Below are 27944 nucleotides of genomic sequence, written 5' to 3'. Positions count from 1 at the left end.
TAGGTAAGGCAATAAGGCTGGTAATCTGTCAAACTAATAAAATGCTGATGATGTTGATGATGATGATGACGATGATAAAAAGTCTGAATGCTTGAGTAGGAACAATTCGACTATCATCTTGTCATTGCCTATTTTAGTGTTTCGCTAACTCTCCATAAGGCTATGTATGAGTGTTTATATTTCCGCACAAGTTATTGAAAACAAGAACCATCTGGACCTTTCAATCAATTGAATCATAAACTTGATTTCTTTTGGGTCATGTCCATTATTACCCCTTTTAGCTACACCGTCTAATCAAAGATTCCCTAGCCATCTACTAGCTCCGACTCTTTTCTTTTCAATTTTCTTCATTGGTCAATGTGATCAAGTACTCCACACTTACTGTTCAGCCTTACAAGTTCTTTCTCAGGTAACCTCTAAAAGCAATCATGGATAATTTTTGGGATTGTACTACCACACTTTCTTCCATATAGATACAGCCAGCAATCTCACATATTAGGAGATTATCCACTTAGATTGTTTATTGGGAGAAGGCATCGAAGAGGTAGTTTATTGTTAGGATGTTTAAAGTGATCAATAATTACACGACGGATCACACCAACCATCTGTAAAGTAGAGTTGATCGAACAACAGCTGTTGTTGGTTATAGTATTTAGTTAATGCAGAATCAAGGGTCTCAATGCATCAATAATTCAGATCCTTGATTGAGAAGGCACGTTTAAGACAATTTAACAAATGTTTATTACTACTCTTTCGGAATCCTATGACGAGAGTCATTCTGCTAGGTATTCATGCTAATAGTACTCACTAAGCGAAGGAGAGAATGAACAGAACCCTTTTCGTAGCATTCATTGTATTGTGCGGAGTACAAAGGTACTTCTTCCGCAATCGCCACAGCTCTGGCTCCAGTCAATTGGTTACTAGTACGAGGCCGAGGGTTTCAACACCGAGAAAGTTGTACAGCAGATAAATGCCTGAGCATCTGCAGCCTTTTGAAGGGTCTGTCTATTTGTCTGCAAATCTACTGTAAAATACGGAAATGTTGTAGCCAATGTGACAACTAACTCCAAGTTTGAGATTATCCACATTTTCATTATCCTTCATCCTAGCGTTCCATACAAATTCACAAATACCCTTACCCGGCTAAGCCTCCAATTCTGACCTGAGAATTTCAACGTACGCAGCATTTCGCCTCGAGATGTCCGAATCACATGCTTCGATCTTAGGCATTAAATTGACATTTTAGTATCAACCTTGAAATCACCAGCGATTGACTTCAGCACTTGTTTCGAGTTATTTCCAATCCGGCATGCAAATCCGAAGATCTTCAACACAGCCACTGGCACTAGTAGTTGGAAAAAATACTCGAGGCACCTTGGGCACTTATGTAATGCGGAGACGAAAAAAAAAACATGCCAGAATACGATCAGCTTGAAATATGATGTTTTCCATCTCGTGCGGAGATACCATCGGGGCCTAAGTACCTGTTGAGTTTACGCCATAAGCCCTGCTTAATGCCATGTTATGTCTTACGAATAGGGGAAGCGAATAGGGATTGGTTATTCTCTGTTACATACCACACTACTACTATTACTACTACTCCTCCTCCCAGACTCACAAGGCTCGTGTTTGTCTTCGAAACGGAGGTACAGCATTACTTACTTGCCATCTTTCTCAATCTCACCCATGATCTTTCCAAGTCATGTCATGGTTGCAATTTATCTTTCTCAAACCTGTACACTGACGAGTAGGATAATTTTCTATTGGATCAGATGCTATGTCGTGTTGCATCTACCTCAAGCACAAAACAATTGAAGCACTTCGTTGATCAATATGTTGATCAATTTTCATTGTCCGGTGAGACTGAGGTCGTCTGGTACTTTATACTCCGACGCTCGTCAGGTACATTGTGTAAACTTGAGGATTGCCTTGGAAACTTCAGTGGCGCTTAGAAACTCGCAATTTGACTGTCAGTCCTAGCTCTATGTCCCATCAGTGAGTATATATCCACAAGCATTCTAGGGACAGACAGGATACTTCATGTTCACGGTCACATCAGATACAAGAACACCAATTCTTGAATAAGATTTATTACCCCGCCTCTCAACTTAAATGCATGTGAAACGGTCTGGCTGCATCATCTGCAACTGTCTATCCAATACACAAGTATCTCACATCACCCTTCTATATGTAAGTCAGTGATTCAACATTGGTAAGGTCTCTCGACTCTTATGGTCTGTTGATTATATGGCAGACCGGGTATAATCACAATAGGGCAATATCAAGGCAATCAGTCCCAAGATCCCAGTATATGCGGTACGACCATGTTATTGACCCAGCATCTACTTGCGTTACATTAAGATTTCTTCAACGAGCCATGGGCACCATATCCATTCAGTCTATTGACGCCCCACCTCCGACGATTTTGTGCGCCTCAATCTGGTAACGCAATACAACGTCAGAATCTTCATTCCCATCTCACGCGTGCGAATCATTCGTTGCACCCATATCAACAACTCTCGATGCATCAACTCGATGTTTTTATTGGAAGAAAACCACAATAGACAGGGAGTTAGTAGGTGGAACGAAATACACACAAATGCAAAGATACGGACTCGGGAAGCAAAGCTTGCTTGCTTGCATATCCTCATGTAGTGTACGTACGAGGGAGGGCATGCATAGGAACAGTCAAACAACGAACATACAATCAGAGCAGGGTAAGATAAGGAAGGTATACCGGCACGGGGTGGATGATCCCCATCAGCCTTTCAAGGCGAAATGAGTTCGGGCGTTGTACTCTTCATTTGTTCCTTCTCTGCTTTCTTTGGGTTTTCATGTACACACATGTTTGATCGGTCCGAGCTCCCCTCTTCACCCCAATCTCGAGTAATCCTGTCGACATTTCTAAGTCTTTCGCGGGCATTACATGACATATAATACACTACTGTAGGTACTTTATATATGTACCATTCTTTGTTAGGACTGTAGGATTCAATACCATGTAGATATCCAAATCCAGCACATGCAAAAGAGTCGAGCTTTATGTATATTTCACGTAAAATAAACGAAAGGGGAAAAAGAGTTGTGCAGCCATATTATTAAACTCGACTGGTTGTCTATTTTGTAAACGATTATTCAGACTGTATCATACAATATAATTGATCTGCTTAAATTGGATTATATCTATCTACTTTCTATTTCAGTGATATATGAGGAACGGAGTAATGTCTCTCCTTACAATCACCAAAACGTCATAAATAACAGTCAGCTCTCCACTCTACTCCCTTTCATACCAGCCATGCACAAACTCAAGGGTCTAGGATCCAATTCCATGCTACTCCGTGCAATTTGCTCGAGCGTACAGTAGTGCTGTGGATGGGTGAGAAACCACAATGTCGGTCCCGACTCTCTGGCCTTCTTTTGGAAGCTTCTCACTGGTGCGTGGGTGCGAGTTGATAGTTTGAATCCATCCTTATAAGGCCGTTCCCGTGTCTGTGTGAAAAAATGGAGATGGGAAATTAGATTGTGATAGTATGCGGATTGGTGATGGAACTCTTATGAAGGAGAAATATTGAGTGATTAGCTAAGGATAAATTACTTTATTGTTGATAGATAGATAGATAGGACAGACAATAATCTGTAGCACCGAGTGGTGATGACTTTCGATTTCCCTATTCCAGCTAATCCGGCATGATAACGTCTATAAACCTACATGGTATTTATGCAAGAGGCAAAAGGCAAAATACCCCAAACCACCCCCATTTTCAATGTCAACTCGGCATTCTACTTTCTAACGAATACCGCATCCAACGCAGCCCTGTGAAAAGTTCAACAGACAACCAACCACCTAGTACGCTTTGATAGTGATCTAAGCTAGATTGATCAGGGCTGAGTACCTCAGACCGGACTAGTGAGATCCACCAACCGAGGTATTTAAGTATCGTATCTTCTTTAGTGCGATGGGGTTTGTTCCATGGGGAGCTTTTAGGTTGTAGGGGAGGAAAAGGTGGGATTAATGAGAAGACATGACCTTGAGAATTCCAGTACCATCGCTTGTTATTTCCAATATTTTGTTCTCAACTTAAGGATTCTGCATAGTACGAAGTACGACCACGATCCAAATAAACAGTTTAGAATCAATCCGGAATCAATAATCGACAATCCAAAAGAAAATAAGGTTGGATACGGTAAGCCCGTTGGTGGCACAGCACATCCCTTGGAATCTCTGAACCTTACCCGTCGACGTGGATTGGAATCCTACGATGGTAGCTTAGGTCACGGGTGAGTAATCATTATTCACGCATTTTTGCTGTTATGTGATCCGATTGCACGTTGAAGAGGGGCAGTAAGAGCTACATCGTGAATCGTGATCCTGTCCTGTACGGATTTCGACGAGGTGAAGATGAAGGGGCAACTCGGTAGAGCCGATGATAATAAATGGGGAAGTAGGAGGTGGTCGCGCGCGGGCTACCTGTCACCTGTGATTAGAATAGTCATTCCTAGGTTTCCCCGCCTTGAGCCTACCTACTTTGCATCCTCTTTGTCCGGCCAACTTATTAGTTGTGGAAGAAGAGTAACATGCATATAATCAAGTAATGATTATTGGATTCACTCAACAATCAAAAACATCATCTTGATCGCATACTGACACAAAAATCCATCAATCCCACTCTCATGCCGTCCATTTGTTAGATCTCATTGCTATCACCAAGGAAACTCAACGCCGATTTTTGATATAATCACCGGGATGATTTCCTAATACAGTCAGTCCATTGTCGGGTACTTCCTAGCCCTACAAGGCTTATTCTAACTAGCCCCGAGGTTCCAGAAACGTGAATAAAACGAATAACCCCTGGCAATCAGTGACAGTGATCAGGAATACGTGATCACATCACATCACAGCCATACATCTGGATTGAGGATAATTACCGAGCCTCGAGCGGGACGAGTAACAAGCTTGATTGAAGTCATTGCCATGCTCCAAGCTTTGCTAACATTTAGTGAGTAGAGGCTCTGCGTGACCGTATCGCGTCGCCAAGATGCTTACTTTCATTAAGTCGGATACCCCACTTTTGGGCTACTCTTCATTTAGGCTATCTTAAAAATTTATATTATATGGTAGTAAAATATTAATTATTTAACAACTATTTGGTATTATAATAAATGCTTGAGGATATACTTTTATTATTATTATTAGCATTTTCTATATCAATTTTACGATCTTTTGTTGCGATTTGCATTTTTCTAATTTCTTTAATTTTAGAAAACTTCGAATTTGGATTAATTTTTACCTTACGCTTTTTCTTGGAAACGATTTGTATCAATTGATACTTCAATTGTTTTATTTGATACCCAGATTACAAAAGTTTATAATCCTTAACATCAAATCCCTTAATAATCTTTCTAAAAAGCTAATAACGAGTATAAAGATTAATTTCTTTGCTTTAAATCAATATATAAATATATGATCTTAAATCACTAGCTTTTTGAAGCATTCTAAAAATTGAAATTGCGGATTCTCTATTTTATTAATATATAGAATTATTATCAGAATATAATTTCTAATTCATAATTTTCTTATTACTATTTTCAAACAACAATCTTGATATAATAAGCTTAATACAATTTAGAGGCTATAAATCTAAAGCTTTCTATTCAAATAATATATTATATTTTGTTAAATTATTTAGTTATGTTTTCTGATAGTATATAAGGAAATTAATCTTTTCAAATATTCCGGAATTCGATAAGGAGACTAATTTATTGAGATAATATTTGTATACTCTTTTGAAAAATAAGAATATAAACAAATCAAAAGGTTGTAGGATATATAATATATATAATAATAGGAATAAGAGGTATATATTGTTCTTAAAGCATTTATATATAAATTCAGTAGTTTCATGACTTCTATATTTGTTCAATATAAGGAATCTCAGTTTATCCAATAAAAAAGGGGCTGTTTGAAATATAAATACCTTTTTAAGCCATTTTAAGGCAGTATTGTTTATAGTCCATTTATTTTTTATAGCAGTAAAGTGCTATCCTTTATAGGGATTCAAATCAATTGGAAATTATTATTATTATACTGATTTCCCCTTTAATATAATAAGGGAATTAAGAGCTTTTCCTATAATTGAGATATACTCTATAAATAATATCCAAACTTTAGAATTAGACTGCTTTTTTTGAATAAAATGATATTCTGAGTTTTCTAGGATTAGTCTATTTAGTTTTTGGCCTTTTTGTATACTTGCTTTGTTTATATTGTATCGATTTTGAAACTTAATATAATGAATTGAGGGTAAATCTAGCTTTGGAAATTATTGATTAATAATATTGATAATTATATTATTGATATATGCTGAATCGATCTTAAATTGTTTTTTGATATTAATCTTTAGATTCCTTTGAAGAAAACCTATAACTTATTGCTTTCCAAGTGTAGAATTATTTCCCTTAATATTGAGGAGGTGCTCTCCAATTTCACGAATCTAGCGATGCATAGAACTAATATCCAAGGATTCTTGGACTAATATTTAATCTGCTAATCGTTTTTCCTGGATCGGGGCTATCTTTTGTATATATTGTGCACCTTTTTGATAAGATAGATGGCTATTTATACGGTTTTGAAGAGTAACCCTTGGAATCCTATAATCCAAAGCAGCTTGTTGGATTGAATGCCCATTTATTATTGTATATAAAGTTGAACTAATGTTAACTTTAGTATATGTTTTAAGTATAATGTAAATAATGATATATCAAAATTTCAAATCAATTGATTTAAGTGTTGTGAAGTTATTAAAGAATAAATAAGAGAGGTTCCTTCTTGTGGTGAGCTTTTTTGAGGTGGCTCAAATGGGGGGTGGCCCAAAAGTGGGGTACCCGACTTACTGATCGGCTACCAGAAAGTTTCCAAAAGTCGGCAACCTGAACCGTTTATTTGGGAGCGGGAGGCTATGTCACGATGTTGTGATGAATCATGAAGATGGGATTGAACTTGAGTGGTGTGTACCAGATCAGCGTTGCAAGGGAGTGTGTGGAAGTGGGAAATGGCAGGCGAGAGAAGTGAAATGTTGATCACAGATAGACAGAAATCTAGATCTGCTAAATTTGGGTTTAGGTAAGAGGGAGGTGGATAAGCTCAAAGTTCACGCAGAGTGCCTCGAAAGTCTCAGCCACCATCTCATATTGCGGGGACGAATCTTGTTGTTTTCTCTCAGAGCTTCATTTACTTTCAACCTATTACGGATCCCAAGATACGACTAAAGCTGACTGTTATCTGATTAATCTTGTTTGGCATACGAATCTTCACACACCGGTATTGAGGCGAAAACTTGCATTGTACCAATCACTCTCGTGAATTGAGTATTGAGAAGGGGTACGAGTAGATCTCATCTTAGAAGAACCAATATAATAAGCATCCAAGAAACTAGATCTTGCCCCCAAACCAACGTTTCCAGCAGGACAAGGCTACAGTATGTACAGAAACATGTATATCCAGCTTTCCCATAAACGCCCCCGATTTACATCTGCCTAGTTTTCTACACTTACATTCGTCAGCCAATTCGTTTAATTGCAAAATCGCAATGTCCCGTGAGCATGTATCAAACTAAGCGGTGAATCGACCACAGGTGGATGTCTCTACCAGATCTAGAACAAAGGGCTGAAAAACATTCGGTAGATGGGTGCAAATTGCAACCCATGTTCTGATCAGCCGCTGATGACATTGGCGTTGGGGCTAGATTACGTTCTAAGGTGGCCATCATACAGTATCGTAAGATACATAATTGCCGTTTAAGGACATCTAATATACTGTATGTTCTGGTATCGTCTTTCATTGATTGACCTGCATGCAAGAGATGAAAATGCCTAAATCTCGAATACGGACAGTATATATTTTTCAATTTTCAGCTAAATGCCAAGCCATCCAGATCTTTCCATTCAGTCAATTTGTATAGGTAGAAATGTTACACAAAACCCATACTCATGTAACAAATTTTCCGTTTTCTTTTTATCCCTTGGCCAACCTTATGAACGCCCGCCTCTAGCGCCTCGTAGCACAGTACCAGGCTCAAGTGAAGTACGGCCCCATAGGGCGAAAAAGAAGGCTGAATCTCTGGCACACACGCGGGATGTCGAAGCGAAACACGAGGTGTCGTATCACAACACTTTTCCGCTTTTGGGACACACATCGCCAATCGTCCGTTTATCGGTACGGGGATGATCTGGAGTCTGGATTGACATGATTTTTTTGGATGATTTGATTGCGTGTGCACATGCTGGTGGTATTTCTTGGCTACATGTGAGTTTATGTTGGACTGGCTGGACTGGTCAGCCTTAGTTATTTCGAGTAGATACAATATGTGTTGCATATGGATAATATCGGGTAGGGCTTTCGGTAGGCGGACGAACGGGGGTTGATGCCATGTTTGTGCTACGTGAGTTAGATCATCCTCGAGTCGGGTGTTCTGAACCGGACATCATTTACTTACTCATGATTATGTCTTATGTTGAGATCTCTGCGTGTTTGGTGATCAACAAAATCTAAGACAATTCCAACCTTCGGAGATATTACAGCCTGTTGGCTAATGGTACAATAAATCGCGCAACGTTCCATTGTGTTATTGATCGTCTAACGAGACATATTGTTGTTTGTTCATTTCGGCCGACATTCTCATTCCTTCGATTCTCACCAGAGAACTATCACCGATATCAGTAGCACCGATATGAATTACAAAGTTTGATGAGTCTAATCATCGTTTATCATGACAGCCTTGTAGTTTTCGGAGATATGAACCTAATAATACCCGACATCCATCCCCAGTTTACCCCTGAAAAACTCAATCTGATCTCGTCCACCTTGCATTGATATCTCCAAGGCGGCCAAAATCCCTAAAAGTAAGTATTTCTTAGCCCGGACTCGGCCCGATGAGAAGATTCTCGTGCTTGTGCTTTTTAGCCCCGAAGGAGTCACTCCGAAAGTCTCATCGTATGGACATCAGTGCAGTGCAGATTCATCTACAAAATGCAATTTCGTTAATCGTCTCCTGACTATCTTCACGTAAAATACTAGATGGTAACACTGCCACTACATGTATGCGCACAAATGATACTGAATGTTGCGCACCGGATGTTTCATCTGCCGCTCTGTAATCAAACTGCCGAAACACAGAACAAGACAAGATCTCGTGAGGGAAAATACTTCTCCGCGCAGAAATTTTAACTTTATGTTGATTCGATGGCGTTTCTCAAACTTTTAAGGCTGATTTTAAAGTTTGGCCTAAGGCAAATTCTACGAGTGAAGGATCGGTAGTTCCGAACTCCGAGATTTAACCGGTAAGGCGGGGTGAAAGAGCAAAAGAACAATTTGGAATTTTCTAAACGTACACAAGCTTGAAGAAAGAGACCCTTGAGTGTGGACTGCATACCAATAATATCTTATCACCTGATCTTAATTGAATACGCTCCCCCCCTTTTTGCAAGTACATTGCTGGTCATAAGCGAGGATTTGAGATTGTTTGACTTGCTATCTCGAGGTTACACAGGGTTTGCTCGATCAAGGTGGCGACGACAACATCAACGTCAATTGAAGACTCGCCAAATCTGGAAGACAGACAGTTACAGGAACAGATACAGAAAGTACGGAATTTGAGACAGAATCTTAAGATGAATACAGAACCTTCGAGATTATCAGGGGAGGATGAGTTGTATGTTGGAGGGTATGTACATTGACTTTCGAGCGTTTGCCCCGCGCACGTGATATTGCTTTGATTTTTCGACCTTTTGCTCGAATGTTGCGGAGGATCTCTGACTATTGTCTGCTGTTCTTTGGATGATATAAGAGAAAGATAGATTTAACATAAGATAGGATCGTCTCGTTGACGGAGAACTCTCTCCAAAAGAACAACATCACACATATTGTCAGTGTTCTGAAGTACGATTTCAAGAACTTCAATATCGATTGGAATAAGTACAAACACCTCCAGATCGAAGTAGATGATGTAGAGGACGAGAATTTACTGGGTGAATTTGAGACGACAGGAGCTTGGATTGAAGAGGCTCTAAAGGGTAATGGGAGGCTTGAAGGTGATGAGAGTGAGAAGAAGAAGAGTGCTGTGCTTGTTCATTGGTAAGTTAGGACACTTTATTTTGTTTTTTCTGAAAGTCGAAAGTCATTACTATCATTGTAGTAGACACGGAAGCATGTATTGAATTTCAAAAGGAGAAGTCAAGTGGTGTTTCTCTGCTCATGACTCCTTGTTCCTATCTTTGAATAACATATGTCAAACACTGACACCTATTAGCGCGATGGGTCGCTCCCGTTCTGTAACCATTTTAATCGCCTACCTCCTCCGTCAATATCCCTCACTCACTCCCCATACTGCGCTTGCACAAATTCAACAAACACGACCTTTCGCTGAGCCTAATGATGGATTTATGGCGCAGCTCCAGTTATATCACGAAATGGGCTGCCCGAGAAACATAGATGATCAGCCTAAGTATCAAAGATGGCTGTATCAAAGAGAGGTTGAGTTGGCTGTGGCCACTGGAGGACGACCTGATTGGGTAAGATTTGAGGACGAAGAAGAGCAGGATAAACAGAAGGCAGACGGTAAAGAAAAGGAGATCAGATGTAGAATGTGTCGGTAAGCTTTCCTTTTTCGTTTTCTTCACTCATTTTTATTTCTCTGTCATACATTGTCGTTATCAATAAGCAGCGGAGAAACATAATCATTAAACTAACAATACTCTAGCCGCAACCTCGTCACAACCCCTTACCTGATACCTCACACACCCACCTCAAAATTCACATCTTCTCCCACCTCCCTCGTTAATCCTCAGACAACACCCATCTCCTCCCTTGCTTCCACTCCCCACCACAGCACTTGTACTCACCATTTCTTGCACCCTCTCTCCTGGATGCGTCCCGAACTCGAACTCGGAAACTTATCCGGAAGACTCGAATGTCCAAACCAAAAATGCAAAGCCCAAGTTGGAAAGTATGCTTGGCAGGGAATGCGATGTAGTTGTGGTGTATGGGTTTGCCCGGCTTTCAGTTTGTTAAAGGGAAGATGTGATGAGGTCACGCTCGGAAAGAGGGTGGAAGGTGGGAGCGGGGGTATTAGGTTGCCTCCTGGGATGAGAGGAAGCGGAACTACGCTAGATAGGGAGAAGGGGAGTTTGTAGACTGGGGATGGGGGTTGGTTCTGGAATGATTGATGCTGCCGCGAGGGCGAGGTGACAAAACGTGTATGCATGTATGTACATATGTATGAATGGACATAACCGCGGCATGTTACCGTACGGTACTAGACAGGAATTGTAAGATGTGATATAATAGGAAGTTGAGAAGACTAGATTGCAGGGCCATGTGTTTGGCTTATTCCGCCCTATCATCTTGGTTCTATTACACACTATTCACGAGATACATACACTGCTACCACCTGCATCAATGCCTGCATATGCATATAGGATATACCTAGTTCTAAACATTCTTCATCCTGCACATGTGACATTCAAATTTGAAAACGAAAAACCAGAAGCCAAAAAAACAAGTAGAAAAAGTTTAGGCAATTGCAAGGAATCGGAAAGTTCGGATTTCGAAATTTTCAGTGTCAAAAAATGTCAAAGTAGTATTTGTGGAACAACCGAGAGATGATGGATTGGATTGCCTGGCCCCGTTTGTGTAATGCTGGGTTGTGTTTGCGCGGATAGCAGGCGCATCGAGCGGGTGATGAAGGAATGGACTTCTGGTATGGATGTGGGTGTGGGTGCAGGTGCAGGTGTGGGTAAAGAATTGAAACGTAAGCGGGAAGACGGTTCAGAACAGATGGGTCTAGATCCTTTATCTGGCAGATTGTGAATCTGTGTAGGGATCAATGGATTCTTTGTAAAGTGTGTCATGGGAATTGGGAAACTTTTGTTATGCTCTATATACTTCTGTCTAGATGTTTAAAACGGATGGAGACCTTGAGAGGGCGACCTCATCTATTCCTAATGTAGATGGAGCTTATTTCAGATAATTGAAAAAGCATTTAGTATATCATATTATATCATTATACAAAATGTGGTATAACCTCCTTCCCGAACTAATAGGCCCGCCCCTTTGTATGGATCAAATCGTCCAGGATTGGCCTCATTTACACCATTGTCCCGCTCTCCAGTAAACCACACGCTCTTTTTATTCATCCCAGTACTTCCTTTATTGTTAGATACAGCGAAAAGAATCCTAAATACATCGTAACGGCGTAGGATTATTGGCTCCACTCTTCACGTATACATAACGTTCTAACCTCAACCAAGTTGCCGGGTCCGTTTATGCTTACATTTCATATAATAAGGCATCTATGCAGTAGTGAAGGAAGGAGTCTGGTAGTAGGATGAATTGATGTTAAGGATGACTCAGCTTGAGCGATGCAGGATGAGACCAGATATGTTAGGCTCCGTAAGCGGAGTGGAGTGTGATATAACAAACGGATGCACAGGCGTACCTCAGGCAGAGAAGGAAGAAAGGAACCGAGCATGATATTTGAGGTGTAATAGAATGCTCATATGCATGCAAGTCAGCCGTGAAAATGTGATAGATTTATGGAAGGCTTTCTGTTCGCAGTGGCCTTTCCGAAATGAACGTTTCACCGAGTAAATACATACATAAATTGTACGTACAATGACCAGCAGAGCAAAGTCGCGTGGTCTTAACTCTGCAAGACATTGCTGCATCTATCCAATGATGCCATCGTTGATTGAAAAGATGACCGGGGTAGCACTGCATCGTTAGATATGCGGGGTAAAGGATACTGGCGGATGCTCATTCAGCCGTCTGACTACAGGACATGATCGATGAGCATGAGGAAATGATAAGCATTCAATTGGATCTGGATGACATTTTTGAAGCCCTATGACTAGTGAAATCACGAGACTGATTGGTTTAGCAATGCAATATGGTAATTGAGACTAGATGAGCTTATGGATAAGAGAAGCGAAGTGACAACCAAGTGAGTAGCTGGAGGGTATTGCAAAGTGAGTACCGGGGTAAGTGGCTTCTCCTAAGGATTTTGAAGGCTGAAAATAAGCACTAACAATAAATTTTCAAGCGAGAATAGTGGATATGGGAAACAACTATTGCAGGGAAGTGAAAGAAGCTTAGAATGGCTTGAGATAAGCAGGGTTAGCTTTCTAACATGTAAGCACGTATGTACCTTCACGGCGTTCTGTACGAGGTAGATAAATGCGGGATGGCACCGCTCTTTCACTCGGTTGCCTGGCAAGGAAGATACCGCGCGGTCTAGCCTGATGACTGCCGTGAGAAGTAGCCTGATGAAGCTTTATATACAGGATAGTAAGTACAAGGAGGACTGCCCCGGTAAATTTCAACTCATCCATACTCAACTCCAACTTAGATGCATTGACCACCTTCCCAACGGGTCGATCATATGCAGTCAGCAGAAGGACCTCATGAACATACGATGCTGCAACTCTCATTAGTAGTAAATTATATGACGTGTACGAAACGGGCCTTACCATTTTAAGTGACTCCATCAAACTCGCGTGTTACATTCCCCGGCCAGTATATCAAGAACGAGTAAAGTTTGCGCGAGGGTGAATGTCTGACTAATAAGACGCTTCCTTGACTCGAGAATGTAAGAACGAATGTTCTTGGCAAGTACGGTCCGAATCTCCTGTTTTTGAGTGACTTTGCAAAATCACCACCGTCACAAGGAACACTGATAAATCCATGATGGCTCTGTTGGAATCTCTCCCACTTAAGTAGGAGCGCTGATCATTTGAGATGATTATCCCAGCTCAAGGTAAGCCTTTAGGGACTTGTGGAAATAAATTCGGATTTTGGAGACGTTCACGATTTCGTTTTGCAACTTCCGCCTGCCTCTTTTTATCCAGTCTCTGTTGATAGAACGCCTTTTTTAAAGAAAAGACTCTAGGTTCTTCATCTGCTGTTGGACTTGGTGCTGGTGATACAGGAGTGTCTGACTTCTCCTAAAGATACAAGTGAAATATTAGTAGGTATAAGATGGAGAATGGCGAAGCGTTATGCATACCTTCTCATCAGTCTTCTTCTCGTCTTTTTTCCCTTCATCTTTTTTATCTTCACTATCCTTTTCCTTCTCGTCTTTCTTCGAAGTTTCTTTCTCCTTCTTCCTCTTCTGCTTCTCTTCGAACTCCTGCTTCACACGTGCGATCTCGTCGTCCATCTCTTTCTTTTTCTTAGCAGCAATAGCAGCCTCATCTACAATGGGTGTAGCAAATCCTTTATCCTTTAAATGGGATGGGCATACATAAAAGAAGTCCTAATAAGAGTTGTTAAGCGATCACTTCAAAATAGAGAATGACAATATCCACCTTGTTTTCTGGAGTTATCAGAACACTTGCACTAGGTTTATAGCAAATCTCACAAGGCTTAGAAGCGGTGTCGGCCACCTTACGATGATTCCAAATGTTGGGAAACGAAGCCATATTTAAAAGCAGTATGTCAATCAATGCCCTTGTGAATTTGTGCTTCTTCAATACTCTTCCAAAATCAACTCTTCGGGTATTGGGAGCAGTACTCGGTAGATACGTGGTAGAATTAAAGCGGTGGAGAGTTGAGATTTGGATTTGATATGAAACAGCAATTGATGAGTTGTCGTTTACCGTAGTTCTCACAAGGCGGGCGCTAGCAAGGATTAACGTAGCACCGTCCTCCGATGCAATCAGGAACCACCCCTCAATAAATTTTTAGCTATCGCAATACTATTATCAATAGTTTCTTAGCATTCCCGTCCATATTTGATTTTATGTCAAGCAACCAATACTCACAGCGACGATAAGGTCTTGTATTGCATTTACTTATATTTTGTGGTCAATACATTCTGTTTTATAAAATTATGGCTTCAGAACAAGTTAGAGCTCCAGGTAGCAAACCTGGAGAGAATATGTTGTGGGGTGGTCGATTTACTGGTTTGTTTGACTCATATCTCTTTGATTGAGCTCAATTTCTTACTGACAGTTCAATAGGAGGTCTTGATCCTCTCATGGTCTCTTATAACGAATCAATCTACTACGATCGTGCATTCCATACCCAGGATATTCGGGGTAGTATTGCTTGGGCTCGTGCAAACCACAAGAATGGCATCTTGACTGAAGCTGAATTCGCAGCAATTGAGTCCGGATTGAAGCAAGTCGAGGAAGAATGGGTCGCTGGCACGTTCAAGATCATTCCTGGTGTGGACGAGGATATTCATACTGCAAATGAGAGAAGACTAGGCGAAATTATTGGCAAAGAGATTGGAGGGAAATTACACACTGGAAGAAGTCGAAATGAGCAAGTTGCAACAGATATGCGATTGTGGCTTAGGGATGAGCTCAAAAAGATTGAGAGCTTCTTAGTCGATTACTTGAAGGTTGTGGCTGCCAGATCAGAGAACGAGATTGAACATATCATGCCAGGATATACTCACTTGCAACGTGCTCAACCCATCAGATGGAGTCACTGGATGTTGTCATACGGTTTGGCTTTTGCAACTGATCTCCAAAGATTGCGAGAAGTTATCAAGCGAGTCAATCGATCGCCATTAGGATGTGGTGCTTTGGCTGGTAACCCTTTCAACATCGATCGTGAGGCAATGGCCGAGGAGCTTGGTTTCGAAGGTCTTCTGTGGAATTCTATGTCGGCAGTCGGCGACCGTGATTTTGTCGTTGAGACCATGCAATGGGGTGCTACTCTCATGTCACATTTATCAAGATGGGCTGAGGATCTTATTATCTATGGTACCGGTGAATTTAGCTTCGTTCGTCTGGCTGATGCCTACTCCACAGGAGTACGTCCTACCTTCCAAGATCTTCGTAGACTCTTGAACTAACATCGATAGTCATCTCTGATGCCCCAAAAGAAGAACAGTGACAGTTTGGAATTATTGAGGGGTAAATCTGGCAGAGCGTTCGGTCAAATGGCAGGTTTGATGATGACCATCAAGGTATTCCTCCACTGTCATTTGGCAATATGACAATATACTGATCGATCATATTAGGGTCTTCCAAGTACTTACAACAAGGATCTCCAAGAGAGTGTGGAGCCAATGTTGGATCACATTAAGACAGTTGGAGACAGTATCCAGATTGCAACCGGCGTTCTCAGCACGTTGACTATCAATCCAGAGAAGATGAAGGCTTCGCTAGACCCATTCATGCTCGTAAGTCAATTCAAGAATATAATTCGTTGAAATGCGGTCGAGCCTAGCGTATTTTGGTTGTGCTCTCGCTAATCAAGGGGATCATTCTTAGGCCACCGACTTAGCAGATTATTTAGTACGAGCAGGTGTACCATTCCGGGAGACTGTAAGTGGCCTTTCATTCTTCTAAGGTATGATCAAACAAGTGCTAATTTTGAAAATAGCACCACATCTCTGGACAAGTCGTCGCATACTCCGAGAAGACTAAGATTCCAATGGACCAATTGACATATGATCAACTGAAGAGTATTGATAGCCGTTTCAAGGAGGATGTTTCTGAATGCTTTGACTATGAGAAGAGTGTAGAAGCGCGCCAAGCGGCTGGCGGAACCAGCAAGTCAAGCGTTGAGGAGCAAATCAAGGTGCTCAAAAGCATTCTTGGTTAAAGGTAAAAGGTCGAAATGTTGAAGTGATCTGAATCGAGCTGTTCACAATATTTTGCGCCATACAATCATCCAGTGCATTGTTAGTGTCAATGCCAAATTTGTGGGTTGCAATTCTTTTGTAATAGAAACTCCATGCAGATAAAAGTTAACGAGAATAATTGATACCATGAATGCATAGAATTCACGAAATTTAATGTTCGACCATTGCCGTGTCGAGTTTCATTGTCATTGCCATTGCTATTATTGTTGTGGTTTCTCTCTGTTGTTATTGTTTTTTTTTTCTAATCATGCTGTCCATGTATTGTCTGTATTATGGGAGCTTTCAAGACGAATAAAGATTGCCGCATTTCTCTTATGTGTCCCTCAAGAGAAAAAAAGGATGCCAGAAACTGCTTTTGGTCTTCTTTACAATGCTCCGAGGTTTATGAAGTAGAAACCCATACTTTATATGGTAGAATATTCATTGACTGACAGTAATTTTTTGTATAACAGTAGACTCAATGATTGTCCATTAAAGCAGTTAAGTTTCTCGTAAACTTGAGATAAAAGAGGTTACGATGCATCCTTGACAAAGTAGAAAGAGGACAGAACTTGCCTTAAACTCTGCATTATGATACAGTCTGGTGATACTGACGCGTATCCATCTATTGCTTCTATCCCGTTTCACAAAACATTGAAGTTTGCTCTCTTCGGTCTAGAAGTTCTAAGTTTCTGACAACACTCAGCCTGAATCTTCTGTCATTATCTATCAAGTTCTCTGAACTGATCGCAAGCATAAAAATTATCCCCACTCTCCTCAACTTCCCATGACTCTCACTCTAATCTTCATAACTCACTGTCCTACGATTCTCTCCACACATCACTTGACTTTCTGAACATATAAATCTCCATTCGATTTTTAAGAACTATTCAGAAATTCAAAAATCTTGAACATACAGAAAGAACCTTGAGAGCGTTTCGAATATTTGAAGGAAAGAAAGCTTGGTTAATGTTCCTCAAACCTAGGGTCAGGGCTGATGAAGGGAGGGGTAACAGGAGGGGCGAGAGAAAGTGCGGAGATGTGCAAAGATACTTGGTTTGGGAGATTCAACATTTGTGCTTTGAGGTTACTTTTCTGTTGGCAACAAGGTAAATCTCACAAATTCACTTCCCTTATACATTTCTCCAATACTTGAGATTTTAAAAACTGCTTTGAAATTTCTACATCAAGACTTCACCAGCAACTCTTCTCAAGACCTGCCTTTAGTTACTTTGCATCAAAGCCAACAAAAACACTTATTAATTATTGGTTCGTACGTTACCAAGACAGCTTTATAGCTTCACAACTTCTCAGGTAACATCCTTCTACTCACTTTGCACTCTGATCCTAGAAACCTGAGAAGATAGTCTTAGCAAAATCTGACCACAGTGAATTCAATACAGCCATTTCAATCAAAGGGCTAGTACCCGACCCGGAGAAACCCGATCTATTTTTGTTTGAATGTGTTCATATTTTGCAATTTGTCAAGTTTTTTCTCCACAACTTTGCAAATTCTCACCCTCCCTTCAAACTTGTTTGATAACATAATTCATTGATTTTTCAACTATTCTACAATTTGTTTCAGTTCCCTGAATTTTATTGCCTTTCTTCTCTGGCGCATCTCCAGATAGCTCATCTTTTTACACAGCGCTCTCAATTGTCACTTATTGCATAACTCTTGCTCACTAATTTGAAAGCCTTCCCTTCAAAGATAATAATTTTCTTCCACTGAAGACTCAAACCCAACATCAACTATCGATCTCGCTGCTTGCTAGTTTCCATTTGCCAGCTTCACCATGGGTGATGATTACTTTGAAGAAGAATTAGCTATTCCAGCATTTGAAAGGAAAATCAAACGCAGCATCACGAGAAAGGTGCATGATGCTTTCATAACGCAATCCCATACGACATTGTCCATCATGGAGGCGAATTGGCTGGATAACTGCTGTCGAATGTTTCCTCCGGGGCCAAAAAATATGGCTAAGGACACTGAAGTCATCCGAACTACTATAGCAAAGAAGGCTTCTGAAGCTGCAAACTCTGGTCAGACTCTTTTCTTGACTCCACGTGAAGTCGAAGCCTGGAAATACACATCTTTTCGTGATACGTCGTACCTAAAAGCATACTCGAACGTACCCGTGGACGACATACTCACGTGGTTCTTTATCTTTGAGAGAAGATATATGGACGGCACCCATTGCTTGGATTATCAACGGGATCCGTTTAAGGATTATAGCGAGAATGTAGGCATAAATTTGGCAGAAGAACTTTTGATTTCTTCAAAACCCTGCTTTGTTGTTCCAGGAGGAAGAGAAGAGCTTGCGAAAGAGTGGTATCTATGTTCAGTTTCAATTATTGAAAGGCTCAATGATGCGAAGCTTTGGCAAGTCGATGTCACTTTGAGCAGCAGGGAAGCACGTGTTCTTACTGCTCAAGGTTTATCATTACCGATCTCCAAAGAGCGCGAGGCGAGGATGCCGAGAAACGCAACTAAAAAAGAATGCATGGTTGTGGCTGTATTTGAGCCTGATAATTCCGTCTGTCAATACCAATTTCAGCGCCTATGCTTAGCCGTAAAGAATAACGCCGATGTTACATTTACTAGCGACGAGGCTGCAACACTCCTCATAATTTTGAGAGACACCCCGGTCCCAAAATCATACCCTTCGATCGGATATATTGCAAAAGCTTTCGAGTATCATGGAGCAAACAACGAAATAGTTCCACCAGAATGGGTAAAACGGGCTATTGAAGCACAAGTCAAGGCAGGACAGGAAGAGCCGAAGAGATTTGAGAACGGGTATCCTCTAGTGACAAAGACCCCGGAACAGAGGAAACAATGGCGCCAGGAGGAGAAAGACAGATTGATATCGTTAGGTCATACTGAGTTGGCTTTAGGTAGAAAGGATACGAAGGAGAAGGTGTTAAAAAGCAAAGTTACCATCAAGGACATCAGAGCTGCCATTGAAACAAACGCTGAAGACTCTTCCGAAGAACATGAAAAGTCAGAAGAAGAAGCTGAAGATAGAGCCAAGGATGACTTGATAATCTCATTGGGCAAGAGAATCGCCGCTAAGGAACGAAATATCGCTGAAAAGGAGATCGAGATGAAGCATCTATATGTTGTCCATGACAATCGAGAACAAGCACTCAGAACTGAGAACAGCAAGCTAGAATCTGCATTAACGGCGACGAAAGAGAAACTCGATAAAGCAGTGAAAGAACCAGACAAGGTCCGAAGTGAGTGGTCTGCCAAGATACAGCGTCTACACGAAAAGATATCTAAACTAGAGCGGGAATTAAAGGCCGAACAAGATGCGCACAACATTACCAAACTCGATAGTGCAGAAACAACCAACAAACTTTCTCGACACAAGGCAGCACATGAACGCTTTGTTACAAAAGCTGCTGAGCTCAAAAAAGATCGAGATGAAGCACGACAAGAACGAGATATACTACGTGCTTCTCGAGTCAGCCAGGCTCAAATCGACGATACCAAAGCTAGTGAGATTGCTCGCGCCGTTGAGGAATCTACCAAGCCTCTGAAGGCTACGATTGGCACTCTGGAAACAACAATCGCCAAGCTCAAAGACGACGCGAGGATGAGAAAGAGCCAAGAAGGCGTGGCCGCACTTCAAGAGGTCAAAGAGTTTGATCTTCTCAAAGCAAAATACAGGGGATTGAACGAAGCTATAATCAGGGAACGCAATGATCGAGCACAGGACGCAGTATCTCGGAAGAGCGCCGAGAGTGATCTTCAACGACAATTGCAGGAACAGCAAGCTGTGTCTGCTAATCTGCGGTCTAAGCTCATGCAACAGTCGAATGGAGATAAGGGTCTACTTGATCAACTTGCTCTGCTGCAAGCGAGGAATACGCGGTTGGAGGAGGAGAATTCGCAGTTTAAAACTGTGCAGAGTATGATGCAGGGAATTGGTAGATCCTAGGCTCTGCGTTTTGTATAATTGTGGTCTTGGCTTATTGGTTCCATAGGGCTTCAGTAACCAGCTTGAGGAATCGACTCATAAGTCTTCCTCATAGTTAGTAGCTATCTCGTACCATTCTTGTTTCCGAGGGGTGTTCGGGATCTGTTGTTCAGGATTTGTATGCATAGTGCGCGTTAGATACCCATTAATCTTTTCATAGGAGAATTACACACATGTATTAATGAGCATAATTGCAAAAATGAATGTGCACTGATTTGGATGTCTTAATTGTGCTGGATGTTTACGAACAGAATGATGAAGACTGATTTGATATAAAATGGTATATTTCTGGAAAAGTAATATGTCGGTATTATCCCCTTAGGTGCGTCAAATGGGCTCCGAAGGTGGTCTGTGCGATATACCTTGAATGATAAAGCCTTATTGGATAGAATAGCTATTTTAATGGTTTTTCAGTCACACTATTTATAATATAGAATCTTGACTTTCATTTTCGATTTTTTTAAATTTAAAAAAATCCATGAGATTGGAAATTAATATGTATTATTATGTTCGAAATTTCAATATAAAAATAATATTGATTGATTTTTATATTAAAGATTAAGTTCGAAAATTAGATTAAATCAAGGAATTCTGATGATCTGATTGGTTGATATGCCCATGTTAAGCGACGGAGCCCATTTAACGCACCTAAGGGGATGATTTGCCGCCAGTCAATTGTCAAATCTACCGTAGTATTTTCGAATAATTGTCCAGTTGGTGCTGGCGAGTGCCATTTTTATTTTTTGGGGTTGGTATCGAAGTACTTCTGAGGATAGGATTGCGTCATGCTGACCTCGCTTGCAAAGGTGGCTGTGATCTAGCTTCTTGTCTGACCACTACCACTATTAGTCTTTTCCTACTCGTACACTTCTCTACAAAATCCAACGAGGTGATAGATATAAAGGCGTGTTTGTGATAGCGCTTCAAATGTATTTACTGACTGCAAGGGTATTATCTACAAATGCACTCGCTAACTCTTATGTTTGCCCTTTCTCCGTGATTCCAACATTAACTAATCGTCTCTAATTCAAGCGCTCAAATGCTTCTCAGTCTTCTCGGGTCCTCCACCAACACCAGTCAGAATTACTCTACTGACACCATCCTGGAGTACCTTCCGGGCTCTCTCATCAATATGTTCTGGAGCCTTGCTCTCAACGTCCTTTCCATTCCAACCGTCCACACCTGCAAGGACAGTCTTCAATGTACCAGCTACTAATCCAAGGTTCTCCTCCTCGAAATAAATAACAGCGTTTGGACCAGCATCAAAAGTATATGCCGCAACCGTCGTTCCAGCGGCACTATTAATATCCTCCACGGCTCTGATTGCTGCTCTACTAACGTCATTCAAATAGAAAATGGGTGGGAATGTATCCAAACATGTTGCATGGAAACTATTACTATCCATCATAGTAACCTTTGCGAATCGCTCGAAGTCTTTATCCTTGATTGCCCGTTCCATTTCCTTCATGTGTTCTGGAACCACATTGTCTGCTCTCTGTTTGAAAAGTTTCGATGTCGCGACTGTAATTTGCATACCAGAGGTACTGGAAACCCCCTTCTTCTCGGCAGAAACGACGAGAATAAGAGCCCGCATTTCGGGCCAGTGAGAAGCAGGTGCTACTTCGACAGCAACGGAATCAGATCCATCTTCCTTCTGACCCATCTCCCAAGCCACATAACCTCCAAACAAAGAACGACAAGCAGAGCCACTTCCCTGTCTTGCGATTCTCGAGAGTTCGGTAGGGCTAGATTGCAATTCATACAAGTTGGCGATAGCTCTAACCAGAGCAGCGAAACCAGCAGCGGAAGAAGCGAGACCTGCAGCTGTGGGGAAGTTGTTCTCCGAGATGATCCTCAAGGGGTAAGAGGAGAGTTTTGGGAGCGAGGCATCGGAATCCTCGAGTGCGGAACGTAGAGAGCGAAGCTCGCGGAAACAGGCTTGAGTGCGGGCGTTGGAGATATCTTGGGGAAGGCCATTGAGGAGGAGAGAATCTTCGGTGAAGGTGGGGGAGCAGGAAGCGGTGGTATGAGTGCGGAGATCATTTTGAGAGAGGGTTACAGAGATGGAGGAGTTGGTTGGGAGGTTTAGTTTTGCATCGCGTTTTCCCCAGTATCTGGTTGGTGAGAGAATATGTCAGTGCAGGTTTCTTAGTGTGGACAATGCATGAAGTAAAGAAGCACAATGGAAGAGAGAGGGGTAGCTTTACTTACTTGACGACTGCGATATTGACTGGAGCCGTTGTACTGGCTTGATAAAGCTTTGTGTCTGACATTCTGAAGGGATTTTGGAATCAAATATGAAGAGTTGGAATTTATTTTTGATTTTCTCGAAAGGATACACCAGAAGTATTTATTTTCAATATTTCAATCGTGCCCTTCTTAGGAAATAGACTTCCTGTTGACAACAAACCCCAGTCCCTTCCGGATTGCAAAATGTCAAAGGGCGGTCAATAAAGTTAATCCGTTAGCAAGGTACCAGGATTGACCAATCAGCAGAGCAAATTCAAGGTGGGGTTGAGATCGGTCACCGGGCGGATAAGGCAAAATAATTATTTTGATAATTCGACCAATTTAATTTATTTGCATTAACAATCACCCCTCCCTCACTTGAGCCAAAGTAGAGTATATCCTCATAATCTACACAACCACCAAAGATGTCCAAAGACGAGTCAACTCAAGGCATAGAAGCCTGTCCCGTCGATCATGCAACACGTGCAGCATGGCTAAAAAACAATTCCACCAAACCACCTTTCCCAGGCGCAACCCCTCCATCAAAACCAGGTCCAAGTTGTGATTCTTCAACCGTTGATCAAACCACTCCTCCTACACATACACCTTCAAGTTTCTTCTCCCGATTGTTCTTCTGGGATAATGCATCATCTACGCCCTCTCAACCGCCATCAACTCCCAAATCCGCAACTTCTCCACCCCGCCTAGGACTCGACCGTGAAATCTCCACGATTCCTCGCGCATCTCCTACTCCAAATGATACCCCCTCGTCCTCATCTCCTTCAACCTCTCATCCCGCGAATTCCGAATCTGAATCTGGTGTTTCTGCATCCGGGAATTGGATCTATCCTAGTGAAAAAATGTTTTTCGAAGCCATGAAACGCAAAGGTCATCAATCGGACGCTGCAGATATGAAAACTATTGTGCCGATTCATAATGCTGTGAATGAGAGGGCATGGAAAGAAATTAGAGAGTGGGAGGCGGGATGGGGAAGCGAGAAGTATGTCCTTTGAGAAGTTTTGTGACAAGATGTGGACTAATAAATTCAATAGATGTGGTGGACCTCGTCTTCATTCTTTCCTCGGACTTTCGCAAACCCTTTCGCCTAAAGCTCGATTCAATACACTTCTTGGATATACCGCTCCCTTTGACCGTCACGATTGGGTTGTTGATCGATGCGGCAAGAGAGTTGATTACATCATAGACTTTTACGCAGGCAAAGCTTCACCCGACGGAAGTGGAAAGCTGAATTTCTTTCTGGATGTTCGACCAAAGTTGAATACCTTAGAAGGATGGAAGATGAGAGCTTGGAAGGTATTTAACTAGAGCTCTACGTTGGAAAGATGAGGGAATGGGGAGGTTGAGAGTGTAATCAAAACCCGGCATCATGCGCCACGATCACAGCTTGTAGTAAGTGGAGATGGACGGACATGACAACTTTCATGAGACCTATCTTATGGATGTCTAGGAGAAGGTCCGATTCAAGTTCGATATAATTTCAGATGGAACACAGGCCAGAACGTATATTCTGCCATGGCTTCAGGACACAGGAGACATGCGCCCAACATCATCGGATGAGTGTATATCATCTGAAGCTTTTCGAATGCCTATTTCTTCCATCTGAGCCATCCTAGAGACTTTGGTATCGAAAGCTGAGATGGAGAGGAGACGATGTACGATTAACGAATTGAGAGGGATAAAATGGAAAGATAGGCATTGGATTGTAAATTATAGGTGTTGCGGTGTTTGTATACGGTGTTTGTATACCGATGTACTCTTTGAATCTGACCTCAAAGGACATACTCTCTGCTCCGGTTGAGCTGTACAATATATATGTATGTACAGTCTAATAAATCCATACCAAATAAATCCATACCAAATAAATCCATACCAAATAAATCCATACCAAATAAATCCATACCAAATAAATCAAGAACATAAAACCTCGTCATCTAAAATGGGTGTCCACAGTCTCAGCACCCAATACACGAAACGGAGTATGATAGTTTTCAATTACCCATCCAATATCCAAACTTCATCAACCTCGCATTTGACAATCATCTCCCTCCTTTCTCTCCTCTTTTGTCTCTAAATTTAATGGGAGAATCTACTTTGTCTAGGTATTCCTTCTTTTTGGCGTGATTTGACACTGAATGTATACATGAAGGGCGTAGAATGAGAAGGAGAATGAGAATGAGAATGATATTTCCGAGAGAGATGCTGCGGTTATTTTTCATATGCGGGCTTGAATTTTAATGGGTTGGGTTGGGTTGGGTTGGGTGAAGTGAAGTGAAGTGAAGTGAAGTGAAATTTCCAAGTTTTGAAGTCTACTTCCCTCTATCTAGCTAGCATAAAGACACATTTTTATTACAATTCATATTTACCGTCGCAGTACCACCCAAGACTTTATTTTGATCCGTCAATTTACCATTCCCACCCCCTACACTCCCCTCTCCTCTCCACCCCCAACAACCAATCTCGTTCCCGCTGTCACCTCAATGGCCGGGGTATTCAAATCCCACCCTATCCTCTCCAAGCGCTCGTAAAACTTCATTTCCGCTCTCCACTTCTCCGATTCCTCTAGCGATTGCTTCATCCAATTTAGAATATGTTGATTATCCATCCTCTCATTCTCAGAATCCCGGATCTTCTTCTTCTTCTTCTTCTCCTCCTCCCTAAAAGTGACGGCGAAAATAGCGTGGAACCACGCGTCTAATTGAACTTGCGGTAATGTTCCTTCTTTCAGAAGAACGAGGAATGTATGGCGAGAAGGGGAATACCACATTATGTAACCCTGAGATTTGTAGATGGATAGGAGAGATGTGAGGATTGGATCATTTTGTGCATAATTTCCTGCAGCTGTGGGTGTGGAGATTGAAGAGAGTAGTTCTTGGAGACTCGTGCCGACTTTGCAGTAAGCGAGGATTGCGCCTTGGATGTTGCGGATTGCGCCGTCGCGCTCGAAAATGCGTTCTTGGAGTGATATTTCTCGAGGGGAAGGGAGGCCAGTTGTGTTCTTCTCGTGTCCTGTGTGTGAGAGGAAAGATGAGATGACGAGATTGGCTCGTTGTCTGTTGAGGGTACGCATGGTGACGGATCGGACGGCCATATAGTTCGTACCGAGATGAATGGAGAGGAGAGTGAGCAATGCAATCCACGTGGCTACCTGAGAGGAAATCCTGGAAACGACAAATGTTCCAACGAGCATACCCAGGAGGGATATGAGAGTTTCCTGACTTGCATCTTTCTATCTTCCTGTTAGTACCATTCCATCCATTATCTATCTATCACGAGAAGCAAGAAAACCCACCGCATTCAACTCTGCCAAATTTCCCATCTTCGCAAAATGCGCACTCAAACTTGCCTTGCTACTTCCCGCCGCAACCCCACAGAGTGATTTACACACACTGCTCGCACTGAGTAAAAACACGCGGGGGATTTTGGGAAAAGCGGGTGAGATGCAATCTAGAATCATAGCAGCATCGTTGAAGATATCAGCCATGAGACGATATTTTTTGCACTCGGGCTCGAGAGCGCTGCCGAGTCGGTGCGCGAAGAGGATGGTGGAGATACGGCCTGCGGATTCTTGGAGGATGGAGAGGAGAACGGCGTGGGTTGCTGAGGCGGTGGAGTCGCCTACGCCGAGACCTGGGATGGGTTAGATTTGGAGTGTTTTTTAGATCAAGGTTTGTGGTGATGTTGGAATAAGGGAATGTCTAGATAGGGAGTTGTGACAACACTCTACAACAACTTATAACAACGAGTTCAAGAAAAACTCCTTCTTCAGATGCCCAGAACAAAAGGAACCCCTCTCTCCCCACCCCCAAACAAAAGAACCCTTCACCTCATTCATACCTTGAAGCACAGCCCTACTAGCCAACAACCCCGCAATCGTACTAGCAAAAGCCTGAATAGAATCCTTCTCTCATCAGCATTTCCTCCCCCCTATTCTTCCACCCAGCTAAGGTGTCTTACATAAAATTGATACCTACAATAAAATCCATTAGTCTCTTCATTCTCCAGACCCCTCACAGTATCCCAATCCAAAAAAAAAAGATAGAGAAAACCCACGCAGTATAATCCTCCGTCACACTATCCGGATATCCCACCGGCATGAATGCCCCTACCAAGCTCATAACCCATGTCGATGGACCTTTTGGTATCTATTTCCAAGTTTCAATATTCATCAATCTAATAGATGCTCTCATCTATCAAGACACACATCATATACAGATAGAAAGAAACAACACATACATCGACATCGATCCGGTCAGATTTCGTGCCAGAAGTATCAGTAGTGTGAGAGCGAATGTATGTAGCGATGAGTTTACCGGATTGGTTTATCTCTTTGATTTCTTCTGATCCTGACATGGTCTCCGGGGTCAGATGATTTGATTGATTAAGAGGGACTGTTTATCAGGGGAGAAGGCAATTTTGAATGTAAGTAAGCATCAATAGCTTGTAGATAAATGGGTGATGTATGAGAATGACGCGATGTAATGGGTAGGAATCATTCTTAGCGAGTGGTGGCCATTCGAACTCTGAAAAGGATATTTTTGTATGTATTTCAGGAATCAGGTCGTCATTTGATGTCATGAATGTGCATCATCTAAAAGAGAACAGCACAAGATGGAGAAAGTCAACTCGAGGAATTGTGGTCGTGTAGGTAGTTTAGAATCATGATTATTTATGCACGTGATCATTGTATTTTGATTTATTTGGTTTAATATTTATTTGTTATTCTTGCTTTCTTCAACTCAGCTTATGACAATTCAGAGAGCCACCCTCAAAAAGAACTTCCCAGAAACCCATACTCCAGAGTAAAGATCAAGATCGGAATTATTCCAATAGGAAAGATGATACATGCTCCGACTCCCATAAAAGCAACTTTTCCGTGCCACTGATCCCAACTGCAGCCCTTTTGTACATCCCAAACTCTCAAACACTGACGCAGAGCTTATTCCACTCTGTCCTGAAAGATAGCTTATTGATATTCATCCATCTTATTACAGAATCCTCATGAAATCCGTTGTTTTCGTGGGTATATTCTTCCTCGATCCATCACTTTTCCGTAGCCTGCCGTAAATGTACAAAT

The 27944-nt window shown here is 41.7% G+C and overlaps 8 protein-coding genes across 8 annotated transcripts; 4 read left to right on the top strand and 4 right to left on the bottom strand.

Annotated features, from left to right (window-relative positions):
• Positions 1 to 9669: 9669 nt before the first annotated feature.
• EAE98_011698 (uncharacterized protein) lies at positions 9670 to 11190 on the top strand (the record flags this gene model as incomplete). Its single annotated transcript, XM_038959321.1, has 4 exons — positions 9670 to 9722; positions 9872 to 10132; positions 10308 to 10649; positions 10758 to 11190. The coding sequence occupies 4 exons, from the start codon at positions 9670 to 9672 to the stop codon at positions 11188 to 11190; spliced, it is 1089 nt and encodes a 362-aa protein (XP_038804379.1).
• A 1989-nt stretch (positions 11191 to 13179) lies between these two features.
• Positions 13180 to 13527, bottom strand: EAE98_011697 (uncharacterized protein; the record flags this gene model as incomplete). Its single annotated transcript, XM_038959320.1, has 1 exon — positions 13180 to 13527. The coding sequence occupies one exon, from the start codon at positions 13525 to 13527 to the stop codon at positions 13180 to 13182; it is 348 nt and encodes a 115-aa protein (XP_038804378.1).
• A 279-nt stretch (positions 13528 to 13806) lies between these two features.
• Positions 13807 to 14475, bottom strand: EAE98_011696 (uncharacterized protein; the record flags this gene model as incomplete). The annotated part of the gene is made up of 3 exons (XM_038959319.1): positions 13807 to 13998; positions 14061 to 14309; positions 14362 to 14475. The coding sequence occupies 3 exons, from the start codon at positions 14473 to 14475 to the stop codon at positions 13807 to 13809; spliced, it is 555 nt and encodes a 184-aa protein (XP_038804377.1).
• A 410-nt stretch (positions 14476 to 14885) lies between these two features.
• Positions 14886 to 16615, top strand: EAE98_011695 (uncharacterized protein; the record flags this gene model as incomplete). The annotated part of the gene is made up of 6 exons (XM_038959318.1): positions 14886 to 14958; positions 15016 to 15818; positions 15870 to 15974; positions 16029 to 16190; positions 16282 to 16335; positions 16394 to 16615. The coding sequence occupies 6 exons, from the start codon at positions 14886 to 14888 to the stop codon at positions 16613 to 16615; spliced, it is 1419 nt and encodes a 472-aa protein (XP_038804376.1).
• A 1815-nt stretch (positions 16616 to 18430) lies between these two features.
• Positions 18431 to 20581, top strand: EAE98_011694 (uncharacterized protein; the record flags this gene model as incomplete). The annotated part of the gene is made up of 1 exon (XM_038959317.1): positions 18431 to 20581. The coding sequence occupies one exon, from the start codon at positions 18431 to 18433 to the stop codon at positions 20579 to 20581; it is 2151 nt and encodes a 716-aa protein (XP_038804375.1).
• A 1066-nt stretch (positions 20582 to 21647) lies between these two features.
• On the bottom strand, positions 21648 to 22893 carry EAE98_011693 (uncharacterized protein; the record flags this gene model as incomplete). Its single annotated transcript, XM_038959316.1, has 2 exons — positions 21648 to 22734; positions 22832 to 22893. 2 exons carry the CDS (start codon positions 22891 to 22893, stop codon positions 21648 to 21650), a joined length of 1149 nt encoding a protein of 382 aa, XP_038804374.1.
• Positions 22894 to 23210: 317 nt separating this feature from the next.
• EAE98_011692 (uncharacterized protein) lies at positions 23211 to 24780 on the top strand. Its single transcript, XM_038959315.1, has 2 exons — positions 23211 to 23849; positions 23902 to 24780. Exons 1-2 carry the CDS (start codon positions 23275 to 23277, stop codon positions 24173 to 24175), a joined length of 849 nt encoding a protein of 282 aa, XP_038804373.1. The 5' UTR covers positions 23211 to 23274; the 3' UTR covers positions 24176 to 24780.
• Positions 24781 to 25289: 509 nt separating this feature from the next.
• EAE98_011691 (uncharacterized protein) lies at positions 25290 to 27220 on the bottom strand (the record flags this gene model as incomplete). The annotated part of the gene is made up of 6 exons (XM_038959314.1): positions 25290 to 26096; positions 26160 to 26497; positions 26705 to 26768; positions 26825 to 26837; positions 26921 to 27012; positions 27104 to 27220. 6 exons carry the CDS (start codon positions 27218 to 27220, stop codon positions 25290 to 25292), a joined length of 1431 nt encoding a protein of 476 aa, XP_038804372.1.
• Between the last annotated feature and the right edge of the window lie 724 nt (positions 27221 to 27944).

This window comes from Botrytis deweyae (assembly GCF_014898535.1).
Source record: "Botrytis deweyae strain B1 chromosome Unknown BDEW_051, whole genome shotgun sequence".
Lineage (NCBI taxonomy): Eukaryota > Fungi > Ascomycota > Leotiomycetes > Helotiales > Sclerotiniaceae > Botrytis > Botrytis deweyae.
Note: the sequence above shows the minus strand (reverse complement) of the source record. Positions and strands in the feature narration are given on the sequence as shown.

What these genes read in the sequence shown, in the direction of transcription:
- EAE98_011692 (XM_038959315.1), top strand. Translation starts at nt 23,275, where the DNA reads ATGTCCAAAGACGAGTCAACTCAAGGCATAGAAGCCTGTCCCGTCGAT. An exon ending in GCGGGATGGGGAAGCGAGAA is followed by an intron (nt 23,850 to 23,901) that starts GTATGTCCTTTG and finishes TAAATTCAATAG; the next exon opens with ATGTGGTGGACCTCGTCTTC.